At 45.6% G+C, this 23,206-nt stretch overlaps 1 protein-coding gene across 1 annotated transcript in view; it reads left to right on the forward strand.

Moving 5' to 3' along the window:
* Nucleotides 1-23,206, forward strand: part of CPNE4 (copine 4) — a 434,578-nt gene that overhangs the window by 306,829 nt on the left and 104,543 nt on the right. Inside the window, exon 7 of the mRNA XM_075827119.1 lies at nt 1,334-1,423. Within this exon, the coding sequence (XP_075683234.1) occupies nt 1,334-1,423 (90 nt within the window). The remainder of the gene's footprint in view (nt 1-1,333; nt 1,424-23,206) is intronic.

Below are 23,206 nucleotides of genomic sequence, written 5' to 3' on the forward strand. Positions count from 1 at the left end.
TTGTCTTTTGTAGTGCAGATTTTGCTTAGTAGTAGTTCTGTTTGGGGTTTTACTTGTATTTCAGGTTATAATGTGGAGGCATATGTAAGCTGTGCGAAGTACATCAGGGCATAATAAGAGGGTATCATAATGCGGTAAATAAATAATATTTCACAGATATGTGGCCAGTGTCTCACTGATAAATGGTGCCCGATCTTATCCGCTTTTGGACACTCTACACATTTTGTGTTGACATTCTGAGAGCTAGAACTTTTTAGGGCTTATTTCTTACGGGACAATCTGTAGTTTTCATTGGTCAATACTGACAGGAGGTTGGTCGAGTCCGTTAAAGGATGTGCTTAGTTTCATTTTGGCCGGCTTTTTGACCTTTTTTAGATAAATTTATTGAAGTTACAACATTATTTACCCTGTCAGTTAACAATCTAGATGAATGAAATACTCAGGAGCGTTATGCACACTGTGCTAGATTTGGTTGCATCCACTGTTCCACTATATACTTAGTTCACACAATGACTGACCTCAGTTCACACCCATGAGAATCAAGGAGGAAGGTTCTGCCACCATGAGAAGAGCTCACGGAAAGTCTTTATTATATCACAAAAAAAAATTCCTTGCTGGATACCCTACACTCCAAAGCAAAATCTAGGGCACATTGACAATGCATCATGTCATGTCTCTGCATCATCGAATGGCTGTAGTCTGTGGTCACGTTTGACACAGTGATGTTTCGGCAAAAAGTAATGTAACATTGACCCAACCGAGCCACAGTAGCCTTGGGCTACTTGGTCAGCATCAGAGGCAGGGAAGCTAGCTCCACCCCATTGGCTAACTACAGCAAATTAGCCTATAGGGAGCCAAAACAACAGTAGACCATATCTCTGGAATGGGGGGGGGGGGGGTATCCAGGAAAAGAAGAAAAACATCACTGGAATCAGGGACACAGCACTATTTAGGTCAGTACAAGACAATCTACCATTCAGGGGTCTGGAAATGTTTGGTCACAACTCTGTGTGAGCTGCAATGACAGACGATTTGATATTTGATAAATGTGTGGAAAATGTGGTGCCGGAGATATTCACAAGAGATTTTACGTTTTCCAAAACTTTTGTTTTGACTTTAATGATTTAGATCATAGTGAACATGTGCTACTTATCTATGACAACAAGAGCACCACAAGAACCCCCTTAGCTCTGCTAGGCACTATTTGTCATTCATGACATTGTGTTTTGCAACACACTTTAACTGCTCAATAAAATAATGTCTAAACATTTTTTTATCAGAATTAAATGCATTTACGGACAATTTTTCTAATATCGTTTTGACTTTATTACAGTTTATCATGAACAATTTGAATCCAGCCTGGAAAACATTTAAAGTCTCTGTGAACTCACTTTGCAGTGGAGACCACGATCGCAAGCTAAAGGTACAGTTATAATATATTCTTATATACTTCATTATTTGGAGGTCTAATGTGAGCTTCATTCTTTGGTTTCTTTCTGTGATACATTTATCCTGTGATCAGTTGATTTCAATCCTGTAGAAATTACTGAGATCCATCAGAACAATCCATTATTTTACCATTTCCTCAAAATGTATGAGAACATCATCAATAGAAAAATACTAGTGTAAATGAAAACTTTAAAGGGGATAAATCTGGACAGAATGACGGCGTCCATTGATCCGCTGATCGCCTTGTTTCAGGCTAGTAGTAGTATTACATGCCACCCTTTCAAATGAATGGAGGACCATGTAATACGTGTTCACGCAAGCAGGAGTTACGCTTTGCAGTGGTTCTCCACTCTGGCTCATAGGGAAAGGTCCCCGTCTATGGTATCAATTTGTCCCACTAGGGCATAAGGAAAGGGGTTGTCTATTTGGGACAACCCCTTTAAGTGCATATGTACCAATGCGATCGAAGGCAACTTATCAATCTACTTCAATATAAACAAGAAGTTTTGTGTCAGAAACAAGTACAATCTATCTAATACAGGCTATCACCCCATAAACAAAAATGTTCCTGTGCCATCTTACGGAGTATATTCATCTGAAGTACCTACTACAAATACAAGATACAAATAAAACACAATGCTATATATGTAATATATATGTACAAATGGTGTATAAACATACATATTGCAACCATGGGCATGTATGCAGATGTGTCCTTCACTACCTTTTCTCTTTTCTCAACATATCCTAAAATGTGTGGCACGAGATGGCCAGTTTAAAAAAAAAACATAATATTTGCGATACTCTGTCACGAGATGTCTATGCAATATATGTCTATGTGTGACCACCCAGTGATTCTGAAGCCTGTCAAGGGTTTTGCTAGTATGTTGTAACATTGTATTGAATTTGTGTCATGAGAAATTGGAGTCTAACCAAACTGAAGAAAAGGTAAATGTGGGCACATCTATATAAATAAAAATTAATGAATGTCATAGCTCTGACATAAGTACAGACTGTAATCTCTAGGGTAAAACATATGGGCATTTAGAAATGTATTTCATCTAGCTTTCCATTTAATTTTAAGTTCAGATAAAATTAGATTCAGAAGTATGAACAAGGAATTATAATAAAAAAATCTCTAAATTTATTTTCATTTCAAACTTTATACAATGGTAGTGTACTTTCCAAATGTCAAAAATCCAAATATAGAGACGTGGTATTTGAGTGTGGAGTAGCACTTCAGACTCTGATAGGGTGTTCTGGAATGTTATGAAAGGGAATTATTTGAAGGGATTGCAGCTGTGCTGATTAGGGTGCGTTGACATATATATATTTTCAATGTAATCGTTTCGAGCCATTAAATCCAACACAGGAAGGTTTGTAAGTTACTCTTTTATATGCTGCACTTCCTCTGATTATGATTGAATAAACACCCATCAAAGGGTTATTTTCAGCACTTCTAGGTTTGTCTTTGTCTGCTCATTATTCACTAGACTGATTACTAATGTACGTCATGTTAGCATTTTCCACATTTTTACTGAACTCTATAACTTTCCAAACTATTGTCAAAAGGGTTTAAAACAGGTACAGCAAATCCAAATCCACATTAAATGCATAGTTAGAGAGGTTTAATTGCCCAGTTTTTCCTCAACAGTTTCTGTAATGACGGGGTAGGGAGACAGACAGGTGAGCCCTAATCTACCCGCCACTCAGTCCCTGCCTACTTGCAACGACCCGTCCTAGGCGATGGGTACAACTGGGCGACGGTCCCTACACTCAGTAAGTGCACAACAGACAAACAGAGAAGGGTACACAGAAGCTAGGGAAACGGGGCAGCTGCCCACGGAGACACAGTGAGAAACGAGAGTAGTGAACGAGCCGAGTCAAACCAGGAGTGCACAAGGTACAAAACGCTGAGCAGGAGAGTGGTCAGTAAGCCAAGGTCAATAACAAGCAGAGGATCAGTAGTTCAAGCAGCAGCAGCAGAGCCATGAAACAAGCAGAGCAGAATCACAGGCAAAGGAGGAACAGGAAAGGCAGGTATAAATAGACAGAGGGCGGGAGCTAGCTCCGTCTGGCCAGGCTGTGATAGGCTCTCCCACTCCTAAGCCTGCCATCCTGAGTGGTGGAAGATGGAGTCAGTCTCACAGACATAGGAGCAGGTGCAGACTGATTACCCACGGGCGTCGACACAGAAGCTGTGTCTGGCAGATGCTTTACAGTACCCCCCCCCCTTTTATGAGGGGCCACCGGACCCTTTCTAGGTGGACCTGGTTTATTGGGGAAACGAAGGTGGAACCTCCTGAGCAATACCCCAGCGTGAACATCCCGGGCGGGTACCCAAGTCCTCTCCTCAGGCCCGTATCCTCTCCAATGGACTAGGTACTGGAGGGAGCCTTGGAGCATCCTGCTGTCCACAATCTTGGCCACCTCTAATTCTACCCCCTCAGGGGTGAGAACAGGGACCGGAGGTTTCCTCGAGGGAGCCAAGGACGGGGAGCAGCGTTTAAGGAGGGAGGCATGAAACACGTCGTGTACTCGAAAAGACGGGGGCAACTCCAGTCGGAAGGAGACAGGGTTAAGGACTTCAATGACCTTGTACGGCCCTATAAACCGGGGAGCAAACTTCTTGGACAGGACTTTAAGGCGCAAATTCTTTGAAGATAGCCACACCAGATCCCCGACCACAAACAAGGGGTTAGCAGAACGTCTTCTATCTGCCTGAGTCTTTTGTATGCTCTGGGACGCCTCTAGGTTCTTCTGAACCTGGGCCCAGGCTGTGCACAGTTCCTGATGAACGACATCTACCTCGGGATTGTTGGAACTACCAGGTGAAACGGAGGAGAACCGTGGATTAAACCCAAAATTACAGAAAAAGGGGGAGACCCAATCATGTTGACAGTCAGAGATAAAAAACCTTAAATATTGTTCTAGAGACTGATTAGTCCTCTCCGTTTGGCCATTAGTTTCAGGATGGAAAGCCGAGGAGAAGGACAGATCAATCTCCAACTTTTTACAGAAGGCTCTCCAAAACAAAGAAACAAATTGTACCCCTCTGTCAGAAACAATATTGACAGGGACCCCATGGAGACGCAGGATGTGTTTGACAAACAAGGTAGCTAACGTCTTAGCATTGGGTAGTTTCTTGAGGGGCACAAAGTGGCACATCTTACTGAAGTGGTCTACTACAACCCACACCACCGACTTGCCTTGAGATAGAGGCAAATCGGTGATAAAATCCATGGAGATATGGGTCCAAGGTCTCTGGGGAATGGGCAAAGAACATAGTAAGCTGGTCGGGACCTGGGAGTCTTGGACCTAGCACAAACCTCACAAGCGGCGACGTAGGCCTTAACGTCTTTAAGCAACCCAGGCCATCAGTAGTTTCTGGCAATGAGGTGCTTGGTACCCAGGATGCCTGGATGGCCAGATAGTGCAGAGTCATGATTTTCCCTGAGTACCCTTATCCAGAATTACAGGGGAACAAACAGTTTGTTCTCGGGAAGGTTCCCGGGAGCTGAACCTTGATCAGCCACAATTTCGGAGACTAAATCAGAATCAATAGAGGAAATGATTACACCTGGAGGCAAAACACAAGCAGGATCTTCCTCCGAAGGAGGGCTGGCCATGAAGCTATGCGACAGTGCATCAGCCTTAATATTTTTAGACCCAGCCCTATAGGTGACCAAAAAGTTGAATCTGGTAAAAAATAACGCCCATCGAGCTTGTCTCAGGTTTAGCCCCCTCCAGGAAGTGGTGCCACTCTTCAAATGCCCATTTAATGGCTAAGAGTTCACGGTTGCCAATATCATAGTTACTCTCAGTGGGCCAAAACTTCCTGGAGAAGTAGGCACAGGGACGGAGATGGGTGAGGGACCTGGTACCCTGGGACAAGACAGCACCCACTCCCACCACGGAGGCTTCAACCTCCACGATGAATGGCTCCATTTGGTTGGGCTGAACCAGTACTGGGGCCGAGATAAAGCACTTCTTAAGGACCTCAAAAGCCTGGACAGCCACAGGAGGCCAGTGGAGGAGATCAGCACCTTTGCGAGTGAGATCCGTAAGAGGCTTAGCGATGACCGAGAAGTTAGCAATAAATCTCCTGTAATAATTAGCGAACCCTAGGAAGCACTATAACACCTTCAGGGAGTCAGGTTGGACCCATTCCGCCACAGCATGTACCTTGGCGGGGTCCATGCGGAATTCATGAGGAGTGAGGATTTGACCCAAAAATGGTATCTCCTGCACCCCAAACACACATTTTTCGGTCTTAGCAAACAGTTTGTTTTCCCGAAGGGCCTGGAGCACCGTCCGGACATGCTCAATGTGGGAGGACCAGTCCTTGGAAAACACAAGTATGTCATCAAGGTACACTACAAGAAATACCCCCAGGTAGTCTCTTAAAATCTAATTTATGAAATTCTGGAAGACCGCGGGAGCTTTACACAACCCAAAGGGCATGATGAGGTATTCGAAATGACCTTCCGGCGTGTTAAACGCAGTCTTCCACTCATCCCCCTCTTTGATGCGGATAAGGCTATAAGCCCCCCGTAGATCAAACTTAGAGAACGATTGGGCCCCCTGAACCTGATTGAAGAGATCAGGAATCAAAGGAAGGGGGTACTGGTTCCTTACAGTGACCTTATTCAAGTTCCGGTAGTCAATGCACGGCCTAAGACCACCATCCTTCTTCCCTACGAAGAAGAAGCCAGCACCTACCGGAGAAGTAGAGGGGCGAATGTAACCCTTGGCCAGGCATTCCTGGATATACTCTCTCATGGCTTCACGTTCGGGACAAGAGAGATTAAATATCCTACCCTTAGGGAGCTTAGCTGCTGGTACCAAATCGATTGCGCAATCGTATTCTCTATGAGGTGGTAACACTTCGGAGGCCTCTTTAGAGAAAACATCAGCGAAGTCCTGAACAAACTCAGGTAGAGTGTTCACCTCCTCAGGGAGAGAAATAGAATTAACAGAAAAACATGACGTCATGCATTCATTACCCCATTTGGTAAGATCCCCAGTATTCCAGTTAAACGTGGGATTATGCAACTGCAACCAGGGAAGGCCTAAAACCAAATCCGACGATAATCCCTGCATCACCAGTACAGAGCACTGCTCCAAATGCATGGAGCCAACAAGGAGTTCAAAAACAGGGGTATGCTGTGTAAAATAACCATTAGCAAGAGGAGTGGAGTCGATACCCACTACCGGGACAGGTTTAGGAAAATCAATCAATGGCATAGCTAGAGACATAGCAAATTCCACAGACATGATATTAGCAGAAGACCCTGAATCCATGAAGGCACTGCCGGTAGCAGACCTACCACCAAAAGAGACCTGAAAGGGAAGCAAGATTTTATTAGGTTTCATATTTACGGGAAATACCTGTGCGCCCAAGTGACCTCCCCGATGATCACTTAGGCGCGGAAGTTTTCCGGCTGCTTATTCTTACTCCTAGGACAGTTGTTCACTTGATGCTTTTCATCCCCACAGTAGAAGCAGAGACCATTCTTCCTGCGGAACTCTCTACGTTGTTGGGGGGACACGGAGGCCCCGAGTTGCATAAGTACATCCGAGTCAGAGGAGAAGGCACAAAAACGTTCACGTCGTCGTTCCCTGAGACGTCGGTCAAGTCGTACCGATAAAGCAATAACCTGATCTAGGGAGTCAGAAGAGGGATAGCTAACTAGCAGGTCTTTCAGGGCGTTCGACAGACCCAATCTAAACTGGCATCTCAAGGCAGGGTCATTCCACCGAGAAGCTACACACCACATCCTAAAGTCAGAACAATACTCCTCAACAGGTCTCTTACCCTGACGTAAGGTCACCAGCTGACTCTCGGCAAAGGCAGTCTTGTCAGTCTCGTCATAAATGAGCCCGAGAGCAGAAAAGAAAAGATCAACGGAGGAAAGTTCAGGGGTGTCAGGAGCCAAGGAGAAGGCCCATTCTTGGGGCCCGTCCTGGAGCCGGGACATAATTATACCCACCCGCTGGCTCTCAGAACCTTTGGAGTGGGGCTTTAAGCGAAAATAGAGCCTACAACTCTCCCAAAAGGAGAAAAAAGTCTTCCGGTTCCCTGAGAACCGGTCAGGCAACTTCAGGTGGGGTCCAAGAGGTGAAGTGGGGGGCACTACCAGGGTAGCATCATGCAGGTTGTCCCTCTGAGCCAGGGCTTGGACCTGTAGGGAGAGGCCCTGCATTTGCTGAGCCAGGGTCTCAAGGGGGTCCATATTGTGTCAGGGACCAGGGTAGAAAAAGGTATATGGGCCTGTGATTATGTAATGACGGGGTAGGGAGACAGACAGGTGAGCCCTAATCTATCCGCCACTCAGTCCCTGCCTACTTGCAACGACCCGTCCTAGGCGACGGCGTACAACTGGGCGAGGGTCCCTACGCTCAGTAAGTGCACGACAGACAAACAGAGAAGGGTACACAGAAGCTAGGGAAACGGGGCAGCTGCCCACGGAGAGACCGTAAGCAACGAGAGTAGTGAACGAGCCGAGTCAAATCAGGAGTGCACGAGGTACAAAACGCTGAGCAAGAGAGTGGTCAGTAAGCCAAGGTCAATAACAAGCAGAGGATCAGTAGTTCAAGCAGCAGCAGCAGAGCCAGGAAACAAGCAGAGCAGAATCACAGGCAAAGGAGGAACAGGAAAGGCAGGTATAAATAGACAGTGGGCGGGAGCTAGCTCCGTCTGGCCAGGCTGTGATAGGCTCTCCCACTCCTAAGCCTGCCATCCAGAGTGGTGGAAGATGGAGTCAGTCTCACAGACATAGGAGCAGGTGCAGACTGATTACCCACGGGCGTCAACACAGAAGCTGTGTCTGGCAGATCCTTTACAGTTTCACAAAACTCAGTGTTAGGGTATGTTCACACGGCAGCGTCCGTAACGGCTGAAATTACGGGACTGTTTTCAGGAGAAAACAGCACAAACAGCACCGTAATTTCAGCCGTAATGGAATGTTCAGGCGCTATTTCGCTGCGTCCATTACGGACGTAAATGGAGCTGTTTTTCCATGGAGTCAATGGAAAACGGCTCCATTTACGTCTGAAGAATTTACAGGCACTTCTTTGACGCGGGCGTCTTTTTTACATCCTGCCTTTTGACAGCGGGGCGTAAAAAAAATGACCGTGTGAGAACATCGTAAGACCCATTCTAATGAATGGGCAGATGTTTGCCAGCGCTATCGAGGCGCATTTTCGGACGTAAATCAAGGTGTAAAACGCCCGAATTACGTCCGTAAATAAGCTGTGTGAACATACCCTTAGAGTATGTTCACACGCAGTAGCAAAATACGTCTGAAATTACGGAGCTGTTTTCGCGGTGTATTTTACGGACGTTATTGGAGCTGTTTTTCAATGGAGTCAATGAAAAACGGCTCCAAAAACGACCAAGAAGTGACATGCACGTCTTTGACGCAGGCGTCTTTTTACGTGCCGTCTTTTGACAGCGACGCGTAAAATTACACCTCGTGGGAATAGAACATTGTAAAACCCATTGAAAGCAACGGGCAGATGTTTGTAGGCGTAATGGAGTAGTTTTTTCAGGCGTAAAACGCCCGAATTACGTCTGAAAACAGTGCGTGTGAACATACCCTTAGGCCTCATGCACACTAACGGGTTTTTGCATCTGCAATTCATCCACAAAAATGCAGATTAATTGCGGACCCATTCACTTCCATGGTTTCCACGATCTGGGAGCCCGGACCACAAAAAAAATAGAACAAATCATTATACATTCCGGATTTGTGGTCCAGGCTCATTGAAATCAATGTGTGCACGCTACGTGAATTGCGGACGGCGTCTGTCACTGTGCACACGGCTACAGCCCTGTTCGTGAGGCATTATGCCACTTTTTAAAAAACAAAAACTTCGGAAAAAACATGCTAAAACTACTACTGAGCTGCTAAGTGTGGCCTCACCCTTAGGGCTCATGCTTATAAACATATAGAGAACGGGATACAATTTATTTTGTATCACAGAAATAGGCCATCCGTACTACTACAAGGGCAGGTTTAAAGAGGCTCTGTCACCAGTTTATAACTTCCCTATCTCCTACCTAATCTAATAGGCGCTTTGATGTAGATAACCACTATTTTTTTTTTTCCTTCACAGGAGCGAAGGAAGACTGAAGAGACATCGCCTCCAGCCTTGCCAGGACGTTTATCTGAATCTGCAGCGGCTGGAGGCGATGTCTCTTCAGTCTTCCGTCGCTCCAGTGAAGTGAAGGAACTGCGGGAGGAAGTCACGTCACAGGGTTATCCCGCAAGATAACGCTGTGCTGTGAATCATGCTGGGCTGGAATGAATCAAAGTGTGTGATGCTGATTGGTCAGCGTAATACGCTTTTCTATACAATGCCCACTTGGTGAATAGAAAAACACGCCCAGTTGGGCATTTAGAAAAAATCTGCATAAATCGAAAAATGGTCATAGCTTGATCAATAAAAAACATTAAAAAAAAACAAAAACAACAACAGTAGTTATCAACAGTAAAGCACCTATTAGATTAAGTAGGAGATAAGGAAATTATAAACTGGTGTCAGAGCCTCTTTAAACACCAATTCCCAGCAGGATGCAGACAAACCTCGATACTACATAAAGGGAGATTGCACAGGTGCAAAATACTGATGAACAGCCACTCTCAACCCTACCATTTATGAGGGGGGTAGATGCTTATTATTGTCATTGTACACAGATAAGCTTTTATACGTCTATGTGTAGTGCACCATGCTGGCTTACAGCTTATTAGTTACACACACACACTAGCAGAACAGGCGGGATGCCTTGCACCTGCCGTTGTCCTTCTAAGGGGCCGTTCACATCTGCGTTGGGGCATTCAGTTGTTCTGCTTCGCCGGAGGAGCAGCACAAGGGAATAGTGGACGCAATGGTTCTGTTGCAACACGGACACCGCCACCGGCCGATGAAACCCATTGACTTCAATGGGTTCCGTCGGCTTTCCATTGGGGTGTCAATGATTTTATTGGGAACAATAGCGCAGCATGCAGCACTATTGTTTCTGGTCATTTCTGCTGGATATGCGACGGAGGCCCCTAACGGAGCCTCAAATGCAGATGTGAACATTCCCTGAGTAAACCACACAAAGTACTGACACCCACTCTCCCCCAACATCACAAGGCCAGGCTGCATCCTGCAAAAGTAATAAACATGCAGAGCCATATTTAGAGTTCATACTGTCCTAGGCACTTTTAATGCTCATGCCCCCTATTAGTGAGTCAGCTAACGCTGCCCATACACTTCAGATAGCTGTAGGAAAAACGCTCGTTAGGCCAAAAGCTATCCCTCCCGACTAGCCCATAGACATGCATGCTTGGCTAAGAGACTAGATCATGATGACAAACATAGTAAGTTATAGTTGAACACAGACAGAGACAGTGGATGTCACATGGATAAGGTAACATAAATACAGAACCAGAACCAAGCTCAGTACTTAAATATAGACCCAGAACCAAACTGATAACATAAACACAGCACCAGAACCAAGCTAATTTTCACGGCTGTGGGGAAAGTGGACCCACTGGGCCGCTCCGCCGTAGTGGAGTAGCAGCTGATTAAACAAAAGTCAATAATAGTCTCTTAGGGTGAGAGTACTTTCTGGGTAGCTGACTTGTGCCGGACAATCGGAAACTGGCATGTCTCAGATACTGGACACAGATACTGAAGTCGTCTCTCATACTGGACTTTGCACGGACACTGGACTTGGCACCAAGACTGGACACTGGACTTGGTACGGACACCGGACACTGGATTTGGCACTGACGCTGGACTTGGCACCAACACAGGACATTGGACATCGCAACGACACCGGACACTGGACTTGGCACTGACACCGGAGACTGGACTAGGCAACGACACCAGACACTGGATTTGGCTAGGACGCCAGGCAGGAGTAATGCAGTTGTCACGGACACTCGACTTGGCACAGGCATCCGACACAGATGATGAAGTGGTCAGGGACACTCGAATTGGCACAGGCACCGGACACAGATGGTGAAGTCGTCACAAAGACTCGACTTGGGAAGGCACCGGACACAGATACTGGATATGGGATTCTGTATACGGAATACAGCTAGGAACCATTTGCAAGACAAACACTGAGAAGACACAACTTTGCTCAGGCACTGGGGCAGAGGGCAGGTCAGACTATATAGCCCAGGGTGTACAGGGATAGGCTGGGAAAACTTTTAATGGTGTGCACACGCTGGCCCTTTAAGAGACCACCAGAGTGCACATGCGCACCCATGAATCAGAACGCGCCGTCATCCCCGGGGAGGAGAGAAATGCCGGCAGGGAGTGCAAGTAAGCTGACAGCCGCCAGGGGAGGGGAGATGGCGGTGGTCAGCGGCCGTCTGCACAACACTCATATAGAGTAACAGAACTGAGCTCAGAATATATATGCAGCACCAGAATAAAGATTAATACATAAATACATCACTAGAACAAAGCTCAGTACATAAATACAGCACCAGAACAAAGTTCAGTACATAAATACAGCACCAGAACACAGCAGAGAGATCAAATGCAAAGTTAGGTTAACGCCTGCTGTTTCAAAAAGAAGAATGCTACCACCCATCATCATATTTCAGACCATAAAAGTGACTACAGATGAGGTCAGGGCATAATTCACAATGACATTAAGTGACCCAGAAGTGATGTCTTCTCTCATTTTCCTTTGTTTTCTTTTGGTTCAGACCATTATGACAAATTTTTTCAGCCATGACTCATCTCTGCAAAGTTTGCCATCCAGATGTCTTTGGCTCATTACTTTTGTACTACTTCCCATACACAGTCGCCCCTGACTATAAAAGCTCTACAAACTTTGTCCACTAAATATAATACTGCTTCACACTGTGCCCCCAGAATATCATAGCTCCACACTCTGTGTTCCTGAATATAATAGCTCCAAACACTGTGGCCCCTGAATATAATAACTCCACACACTTTGCCCCATGTATAATAACTCCACAGACTGTGCCCCCTAAAATAGCAGTACCACACACTGCCCCTGAATATATAATGCCACACACTGTGTCCATGAAGAAACAAATGGCCACACTGTGCTCCCTGAATAAAAGTATGCCCACACTGCGCCCCTGAATAAAAATAGGCCTCTTACTGTGCCCCCTAAATAAAAACATGTCCCACACTGTGACCCTGAATGAAAAAAGCCAAATTGTGCCCCCTCAATAAAAAATGTGTTACACGGTGTGCCTTCAATAAGAAATATTTGGCCTCATAGTAAATACATTATTAGTCACACTATGGCCCCTGAACACATAATTAGCCACACTGCTCCCCAGAATACATTACCACTGTGCCCCCTGAATACATAATTAGCCACACTGTGCCACAGAATACATTATTAGCCACTGTGCACTGCATGAATAAATTATTAGCCACACTGTGCCCCTGAATACATTATTAGCCACACTGTGCCCACTGAACATAAAAAACAAAGTAACCCTGAACAAAACTATTAGCCACACTGTGCCCCGCCGATAAGAATTTTGCCACATTTCCCTCTTAACAAGAAATTTGCCACACTATGCCCACTCAATAGGACATCACCTGTGTCACAGAGAATGTACCGAGCAGCGGTACAGGGAACTGAGCAGTTCTCCTTGCAGCACTGCTGTTATATTCAATTTTATCTGCGTCTTAGAGACGCTGATAAAATTTATTCCATGGATGGAGTACCGTGTCAGCATCCCGCCTCTCCACAGTTTGGCAAACCAGCTGTTATTTTGACAACAAATTCAGGAGAACCAGCTGCATCCCACCCCTGTGCTGATAGCTCTGCACAGGGGCGTAGCTAAAGTCTTATGGGCCCCGGTGCAAAAGTCCTTCTTGTCCCTCTCACCTTTTTCCCTTGTCCAATGGCCCGCAGCTGTCAGCTGCATTGTTGGGTCTCATAAGTGACGCAACGATGCAGAACTAGCAGCCAGGAGCGTCGCTAAGGTCTTAAAACATCAGGGGCATTAGCCCCAATACATATATCCTCCCCTAAAAGATTTCTGTGTGTTCATGTGTGTATATATATATATACATATATAATATATATATATATATATATTTTTTTTTTGTATATATATATATATATATATATATATATATATATATATACCGTATATATATTTTTATATATATATATATATTTATTTATATATATATATATATATATATATAGGAGACAGCATATCTATAGCAGTACGACCCCTATAGCGATGGATAGGATTACATACAGTGACTCAGCAGACTTTATAACATATGATAGACTTAGATATAGGGCCCAGCTCGCTGACATTGCGGCTCCAGCGCTGGACCCAGGAAAGGTAATTGCGTTGTTTATTTATGTGTTACAAATTTTTTTTGTGTGTTTGTGTTTTTTATACAGGTTTGGTTGTTGGACTACTTCAGTTTTGAGGACAACTTTGATCATCTCGGTTTTTTTATTCTCAATAAAAGCGTTAACAAGGATTTTTATTTTTTTATTTTAATAAAATATATTTTCTATGTCCAATGGCCACTGGCTGATTGACAGCGTCCATTACTAAGATGGGGCTTAGTGTTAGCTGGTAAACAGGCTAGCACTAACCCTCATTATTAGCCTGGTACCTTACCGCCACCAGAGGTATCGGGAAGAGTCGGGTGCGATCCAGTACCCGACCATCTATAGTGACTGTCGGGTACTGGGACAGCCGCAGGCTGGAATTATTAGACTGGTAAAGGCCAGAAACCTTGGCCCTTCCTACCCTGGTAATGCTAGCCTGCTGCTGCTATGTTGCATCTGGCTGGTTATGATAAATGGGGGAGGACCCCACATCATTGTTTCCAATTATTTCTTTATTTTTTAAATCGGGTAACCCCCATTTTTCATAACCAGCCAGATATAACATAGCAGCAGCAGCAGGCTAGCATTACCAGGGTGGGAAGAGTCACGGATTCTAGCCTTTCCAGCCTTATAATACGAGCCTGCAGCCACCCCAGTGCCCGACCATCACTACGGATGGTCGGGTTCTGGACCGCACACAACTCTTTCCGGTACCCCTGGTGGCAGTGAGTATCGGGGTAATAATGGGGGTTAGTGTACTGGCTAATACTAAGCCCCGTTTTAGTAATGGACGCTGTCAATCAGCCAGTGGCCATTACTAAGGCGGTAGTAATAAAGTTTAAAAAAATACAAAGACATAGAAAAAATATTTTATTGAAATAAAAAAAACACAATCCTCGCTAACATTTTATTGAAAATAAAAAAAGCTGTTATCAAAGTAGTCCTTGAATCTGACATAGTCCAACAACCGAACCTGTAAAAAAAAAACACAAACACAAAACAAAGCCCATTAGTAACACATAAAAAAGCAAAGCAATTATCATACTTATCTTTTCCGTTACAGTTAATGGAGCAGTGCAGCTCTAAGCTGTCAATGGTTAGTTTACATCACACGGTCCCAGGTTATTTTAAAAGTAGGACAATGAATTGAGGTAACAGGGCACAACGCAGTGGCGTAACTACCACTGTAGCAACCATAGCGGCTGCTACGGGGCGCGTGGCATGACCCCCCCCCATGCCCAGTGGTGCCGCAAGCAGCCTCTATGGCTGCTACAGATGCCACATTCAATAGTAACGGTCTGTGGGGGGCTGTATTGCACAATCCACAGGGGGGGTTGTATTGCAGAATTTACAGGGGGGGGCTGTATGGCAGAATCTACTGGGGGGGGCTGTATGGCAGAATCTATAGGGGGAGCTGTATGGCACTATCTGCAGGGGGGTACTATCTACAAGGGGGCTATGTGTGGCACCCAGGGGAGGGGGGCCCAGTCAAAAGTTTTCATTGGGGTCCAATCTTTCCTAGTTACGCCGTTAGCACCACGTGATATAAGCTTAGAGCTGTCAATGCTTAGTTTACTGATGCTGTTAAGGGGTGCTGGATCAACCCGAGATGTGCCAGAACATTTGCACATGTGGGGCGTGTGCGCCACTAAAAAAACCTAGTGCGGAGACTTCTTCGTATACAAAGAAGTACCTATGCTAGTAGTTACTAGCGATCATTCACCTACTTCCAAAAGTAGGTGAATGATCGCTAGTAACCATGTAAGGCCCTGTTTACATCTGCGTTTGACATTCCGTTGTTCTGCTCCGACAGAGTAGCGGAACAACGAAAATGCCAGAAGTGCAGGAGACAGCTGGCGCCCGACAGAACGCATTAATGGGTTCCATCTGGGCTTCTGTGGTTTTACTGGAACCAATAGCGAAGCATGCAGCACTATTGTTTCCAGTATTTTCGGTGGAATCTGCGATGGAGGCCCCTAACGGAGCCTCCAGCGCACATATGAATTAGGCCTAAATGACGGATGCAACTGTATGACATCTGTCATAGGTATACATTAAACGTATACCTTGGGGAGCTCTGAACAGAGCACTAATGCCTAGTGGCAAATACGGGCCTGCATACAGGGCACAGCAGACAGTATCACACCAGTTATTCCTATAAATAGTCCATCTCAAATGAGAAGGGAACAGCCTATGGCTCCCAAATAGACATAATATAAACCAAAATCGAACAAAAGGAGCATATAGATAATATATATATATATATATATATATATATATATATATATATATATTGTATCAAAAAGATGTTTATTTATTAATTTAAGCAACAACAGAGATAAAAACACAAATATATAATATTTTGCAAACAAAAATAAAAAAATCGAAAAATGTATAAATTAAAAAATAAAAAGATTAAAAATGATATCCAACACCAAATATACAACGCCACATTGGTTTCCATGGAGTGAGATATGATATTATTTTGCTACATTAGGTAAAAGCAGCATGGCAAAGAATATACATTGCAGATATACGTCTATAAGTAAAGGTCAGTACATATCACAATAGAGGTGTATTGAATCATCACCTTGAAAAGCCTCTGACATCAAATATGCATGCATATAGTACTGAAACCTTGCCAGGAAAAGAAAAGATTAAACACTTACTCACATGAAAAAAGTGCAGTGCAGTAACTGGCGTGTATGCTGCCTCGACGCGCATTTCTAGTTAGTTCTCCTAAGTTCTCCACACGTTAGACCTAGATACAGGGCCCCAGCAGACAGTAATCTTATACTTACCATCCTCTTTGGCTCAGGGCGCAGCAGAGATCCTGATGCCATTCAGCGTCACAACGTTTTGCACGGTGCACATAGTGTCATGACGTCATGACACGGAAAGACGTCAGGACCTCCACTGCAATCGGGAACGAGGAGAGTAAGTATACTGTTTTTATAGTAACAGGGGCCCATGTCGTTTATTACATAGAAACCAGTTAGGCCTCATTCACACGACAGTGAAAAACGGCCGTGTGATGGCAGTCCTTTTAACGGCTTTCACATGGCCATTTTCAGAACAATGATATTCTATGGGTGCATTCACACGGCCGTTTTTTTAACGGCCCGTGAATAATGGCCGTCAAAAAATAGGACAAGTCCTATTTTTGACCGTTTTAACTGCTTGACGGCCCCCATAGAAGTCAATGGATCCGTTTTTAACGGCTGTCAATACATGTAACAACCGTTAAAAACGGATCTGTTACATGGGGATTGGCAAGGGAACTACTAGTTCCCTTTCTGGCTATCGTTGGCATACTCACGTTTGCGGCGCTTCTTCAGGTGTGGTCACTCGTCTTCACGGATTTGAAGGCGCCTCGATGACGTCATCACCCTGTCGCGGTGCCTTGCCAGATCCCGTGCAGACGAGTACCCACACCTGAAGAAGACAAGAGACGGTGCTGCTCTCGTGAGTATGTGGCTCGATCTACAGGCAGGCTGTTGTGGCATCTACAGGAAGGCTGGTGTGGCATCTACAGGCAGGCTGGTGTGGCATCTACAGGCAGGCTGGTGTGGCATCTACAGGGAGGCTGGTGTGGCATCTACAGGCAGGCTGGTGTGGCATCTACAGGGAGGCTGGTGTGGCATCATGTACAGGGAGGCTGGTGTGGCATCTACAGGAAGGCTGGTGTGGCATCTACAGGCAGGCTGGTGTGGCATCTACAGGCAGGCTGGTGTGGCATCTACAGGGAGGCTGGTGTGGCATCTACAGGCAGGCTGGTGTGGCATCATGTACAGCGAGGCTGGTGTGGCATCATGTACAGGGAGGCTGGTGTGGCATCATGTACAGGGAGGCTGGTGTGGCATCATGTACAGGGAGGCTGGTGTGGCACCATGCACAGGGAGGCTGGTGTGGCATCTACAGGGAGGCTGGTGTGGCATCTACAGGGAGGCTGGTGCGGCATCTGCAGGCAGGCTAGTGTGGCATCTACAGGGAGGCTGGTGTGGCATCTACAGGCAGGCTGGTGTGGCATCTACAGGCAGGCTAGTGTGGCATCTACAGGGAGGCTGGTGTGGCATCTACAGGGAGGCTGGTGTGGCATTTACAGGCAGGCTGGTGTGGCATCTACAGGGAGGCTGGTGTGGCATCATGTACAGGGAGGCTGGTGTGGCATCTACAGGCAGGCTGGTGTGGCATCTACAGGCAGGCTGGTGTGGCATCTACAGGGAGGCTGGTGTGGGATCTACAAGGAGGCTGGTGTGGCATCATGTACAGGGAGGCTGGTGTGGAGTCACATACAGGGAGGCGTGTGGCATCATATACAGGGAGGCGTGTGGCATCATATACAGGGAGGCTGTGTGGCATCATATACAGGGAGGCTGGTGTGGCATCACATACAGGGAGGCGTGTGGCATCATATACAGGGAGGCTGTGTGGCATCATATACAGGGAGGCGTGTGGCATCATATACAGGGAGGCGTGTGGCATCATATACAGGGAGGCTGGTGTGGGATCTACAAGGAAGCTGGTGTGGCATCATGTACAGCGAGGCTGGTGTGGCATCACATACAGGGAGGCGTGTGGCATCATATACAGGGAGGCGTGTGGCATCATATAAAGGGAGGCGTGTGGCATCATATACAGGGAGGCGTGTGGCATCATATACAAGGAGGCTGGTGTGGGATCTACAAGGAGGCTGGTGTGGCATCATGTACAGGGAGGCTGGTGTGGCATCACATACAGGGAGGCGTGTGGGCATCATATACAAGGAGGCTGGTGTGGCATCATATACATGGAGGCGTGTGGCATCATATACAGGGAGGCGTGTGGCATCATATACAGGGAGGTTGTGTGGCATCATATACAGGGAGGCGTGTGGCATCATATAAAGGGAGGTGTGTGGCATCATATACAGGGAGGCTGTGTGGCATCATATACAGGGAGGCGTGTGGCATCATATACAGGGAGGCATGTGGCATCATATACAGTGAGGTGTGTGGCATATACAGGGAGGTGCGTGGCATCATATACAGGGAGGCTGTAAATAGTGTCTAGGTGAACATGTGACCTTCCTTTGGTTGTTTTCAGGGGGTTGGGACAAAAAAAGCCTGACCAATGAAATTCATCTGTTTTTTTAACGGCCATGAAAAACTGAGGCAAAATGGATGTCAAACGGCCATTAAAAACGGACAGACGGACTTGAAATGGATGAAAATTTAGAGACACACTGATGCAAAATGGGCATGAAAAACTGACAGTTGATCAGTTTTAAATGGACATTTTTTTTCACTGTCGTGTGAATAAGGCCTTACTCTAGTAACTTTTAATAGACATGGTGCAGGGGGGATGCGAGCCCCCCTGCGACAACTGTGACCCCTATACCTACGCCACGGCTCTGCATTTGTTGAAACCTGCACTCTTCAACCTGGAATGTACAGAAATCAGCAAATATTCATTCTAAAATGTTTCAAAAATAAGAATTTTTGCTATTCTAAACAAATATATTTGACTGAACATATTTTTAAAAGGATTTTCCACCGATAATATGTGTATTTTTTTCTGCCTGTCCCCAACCCGCAGCTGATTGCTTGCACTGCAGTATACAGTGCCCACCAAAAGTTTCCGGAACACCCTTGAGCAGAGTGAGGTGGAGGTTTGAAATTTGGTGGGATTTAATGGGGTCATAAAATCTACCAGTTAACGCCAAAAAAAACACCCCCACCCCCTTGGGGGCAGCAAAATCTTGAATGACGGGGTCGAGTGGGGGCTCATTTGAAAGCTCTTTTCAATACGAAAATAATGCCGCAATGGATTTTGAGATATTTAACTTTAAAGTTATCATCTACCGCCAGTGTTAGCATTACCCAAAATGTACCATAGCAAGTAAAATCCTAAATGTGTGTGGGCACATGTGCGTGTGTGGGTGAGCTTGGGAATGTCACATCAAGGTGACTTTAAATGACGTATTATTACAATCGGCCTCGGCGATACAAAATGGACCTTGTCTACGATTGTAACATGATTTCATGTGTACACATTTAGGTAGTCGCTTGTTGAGCTCCACTCGAGACAGATGTATGAGGATTATCATGTACAGTGAGCAGAACATCTAAAGCTTTTTCATCATTACTCGCATGTTTGGGTCTTCCGGATCTTGGTGCGTCTTTAATTTAACCAGTTATTTCGAAATGATGAACAGTTCTTTTAACAGTTGACAATGAAATTGGATCACGGATGGGATAAGTGGCATTGAATAAAGCCGCTACTTCTGGATAGGATCTTATTTTTTCTTCGCCATACCCTCTCATCATCAATAAAGTGATCCTTTCCGTTTCGGTCAAATGCATTTTGTTATATGACAATAGAAATGTACAAAAATGAAAATTACTCTTCCTGTGCTGTATGTGCAGCCAACAAGGCCACCCACTTCAGACCTGCTGGTCTGCTCCAGCCATTGCCTGTGCCCAATGCTCCCTGGTAGCATATAGTGATGGACTTTATCACGGACCTGCCTCTCTCTGCTGGATGCAGTGCTGTCTGGGTGGTGGTGGACCGATTGTCGAAGATGGCCCACTTCGTTCCTCTGACCGGTCTTCCTTCTGCTCCTCAGTTGGCCAAGTTATTTATCCAACACATCTTCCGCCTGCACGGCTTGCCGCAGCATATTGTGTCTGATCGGGGGGTTCAGTTTACCTCGAGGTTCTGGAGAGCCCTCTGCGGACTTCTTGGCGTGAAGTTGGTCTTTTCTTCTGCCTACCATCCTCAGTCTAATAGTCAGGTCGAGAGGATCAACCAGATCAACCAGATTTGGAGAACTACCTACGCCACTTCATCTCCAAGCAGCATGATGACTGGGTGCAGCTGCTCCCATGGGCGGAGTTCTCCTACAGTAATCACACCAGCGAGTCTACTAGAAATACACCGTTCTGCACCCACGGCCAGCACCCACAAATTCCTCTCCTGGTGCCTGATACTTCCGAGGTACCTGCAGCTGACTCCACGTTTAGAGACTTTTTGCAGATCTGGCAGCAGACTCGATCCTCCATCCTAATGGCAGTGGACCGCATGAAACGGAAGGCTGACACAAGGAGTAGAGAGTCTCCTCGGTTTCTTCCTAGCACTAAGGTCTGACTGTTGTCCAGGAATATCCGACTGAGGGTGCCGTCATGTAAATTTGCCCCCAGGTTCCTCGGACCATTCGAGGTCCTGCAGCAGATCAACCCTGTCGCCTACAAGCTTTGGCTGCCTCCTACCCTCAGGATTCCTAACTCCTTCCATGTCTCCCTCCTGAAACCAGTGATCCTGAACCGCTATTCCAAGACTCCCAGCCCTGCGGTTGCCTCCAGCGGCCCCTCGGACATCTTTGAGGTCAAGGAGATCTTGGACACCAAGAGTGTGAGAGGAAAGACTTTTTATTTGGTGGATTGGAAGGGGTTTGGTCCTGAAGAGAGGTCCTGGGAGCCAGAGGAGAACCTCAATGCCCCTACTCTTCTGAAGAAGTTTCTCTCTCGCTCTGGTCCAAAGAAGAGGGGAGCGTAAGAGGGGGGGTACTGTAATGTCCGTGGCTGCGGGCTGTCAGCTCCAACCTCCCCCTGACAGCCGCAGCCACAAGTTGGCAAGCGCTGGCCCCAGCCTCCTCCTCAGGAGACGCCAGCGCTCATGTCCACTCACCTCTGCCGGATCCCGTAGGGTGCGTGTGCACGCTCGTGCCCGCTCTTAAAGGTGCAGCGCACGCACCGGACCTCATGAATGAACCTTGACCCATGAGTACCCTGGACTATAAGAGTGGTCCAGCCCCCTAGTTCTATGCCTGAGCGTTGTTGTGTTCCCTAGTTTGTCAATGTGATGGCCTCCTAGTGTGTTTCTAGTTCCAGTCCCTGTTCCAGTCCCTGTCCCTGTACCTATACCTGTTTCCAGTTCCTGTTCCTAGCAATCCATACCTTCCTGGTCTAGCACTGAGCTGTGCCAAAGTCGTGCCGTGCTGCATCCACGTCTGACCTGCTTCACCTCGCCTGACGTTCGCCTGCTACCTAAGCCCCAGCTGAGCCTGCCCTGCTGCTGTCTGAGCTGCCACAGGTAACTATAGAACTATAGACATTCACCTGCTCCCTGTTGGCCAGCTGCCTTACCACCAAGGCGGTACGGCCCAGTGGGTCCACAGATCCTTTGTGGCAGTGCTTTACCAAGGCACCATACTGTGACGCAAGTCTATAATACAGACTGTGCATCACCACATAGGGTTCGTTTGTTTGGCTTTACTGTGAGCATGGGCCTTTATAGAAACTGTTTAAAGCATAGGTTCACCTTTGGTAAACATTAGTAAATTACAAAATTACATGTTTTATGTGTAAATTAATTTACTACTATATGTCAAATATCGGAATCATTAAGTTTTTTGAATAGGAGTGATCCAATAATAGAGCAAGAAATGAAATCCTCGTGGCTTTCTTGCTGGCTTTCATTAGACACTGGCAATGCAATATTCTTTTCATAGGCAGAATATAGGCTGCCATAAATGGACACATATCGTTGTTTGCTGTGTTAACTGAAAATTATATATTTCAGTATAATGTCTCCCAACCCATATTTTCATTAAACAAGGACTTGCTAGAGATCAGCTGATCACCATGGATCTGACATCTGAGACCCCCCAGCAATCAGCTGTTATTGCCAGGGAAGACTGCGAGCAGGGAACCCCCTCCATGACATCACTAATGTGGCATATGGAAACATGACAACATCAAGAAATAACTTCATTGTTTGCCTCCTTCGGGGAAACATTATAATATTGATAATGCTGTTCATAATGAACTTTTAGTGAAAGTTACATGAATTATTATTTTTTATTAGCTGATATTGCTCTATGTAAATATCATGCACTCACGGCTCCTATTGCGTTGCAATTTCTGCAAATATTGAATTCATTGATCTCTGTTGTCCAAGTCTGTCTTATTCAATGTGCAATTACAATGTCACCTGGAAACCATAATTATATCATGCCCTTTTTTCTCCGGAGGACGTGTCCTGCTCAGTGATATGTGGTTTAGAAATAAAACATTATATTAACTAGACCTTTATAAAGTGATGTTTGCCTACAAGGGGAACACCAACCATGATAACTTATGTCTGAAACAAAGGGAACAACAAAAAGACATAATGACTTGAAGTTTAATACTAGAATTTTTTTTAATTTGTAGACTATAATCACTGTTCATTAAAAGGGTTGTTTTCACTGATACTGTTACGTGCAGATGTAGCAGTACTAAACTTGTTAATATTTTTTTTGGGGGGGGGGGCTGTATATTTGGTGAATTGTTAAAAGTAAATTATACAGTAAGTTTATGTATAGCCCTATGTAAAATCACACTTAATATATTCTATTAATATATAGTCTAATCAGCT

The sequence above is a fragment of the Rhinoderma darwinii genome, chromosome 5 (genome assembly GCF_050947455.1).
Source record: "Rhinoderma darwinii isolate aRhiDar2 chromosome 5, aRhiDar2.hap1, whole genome shotgun sequence".
Classification (NCBI taxonomy): domain Eukaryota; kingdom Metazoa; phylum Chordata; class Amphibia; order Anura; family Rhinodermatidae; genus Rhinoderma; species Rhinoderma darwinii.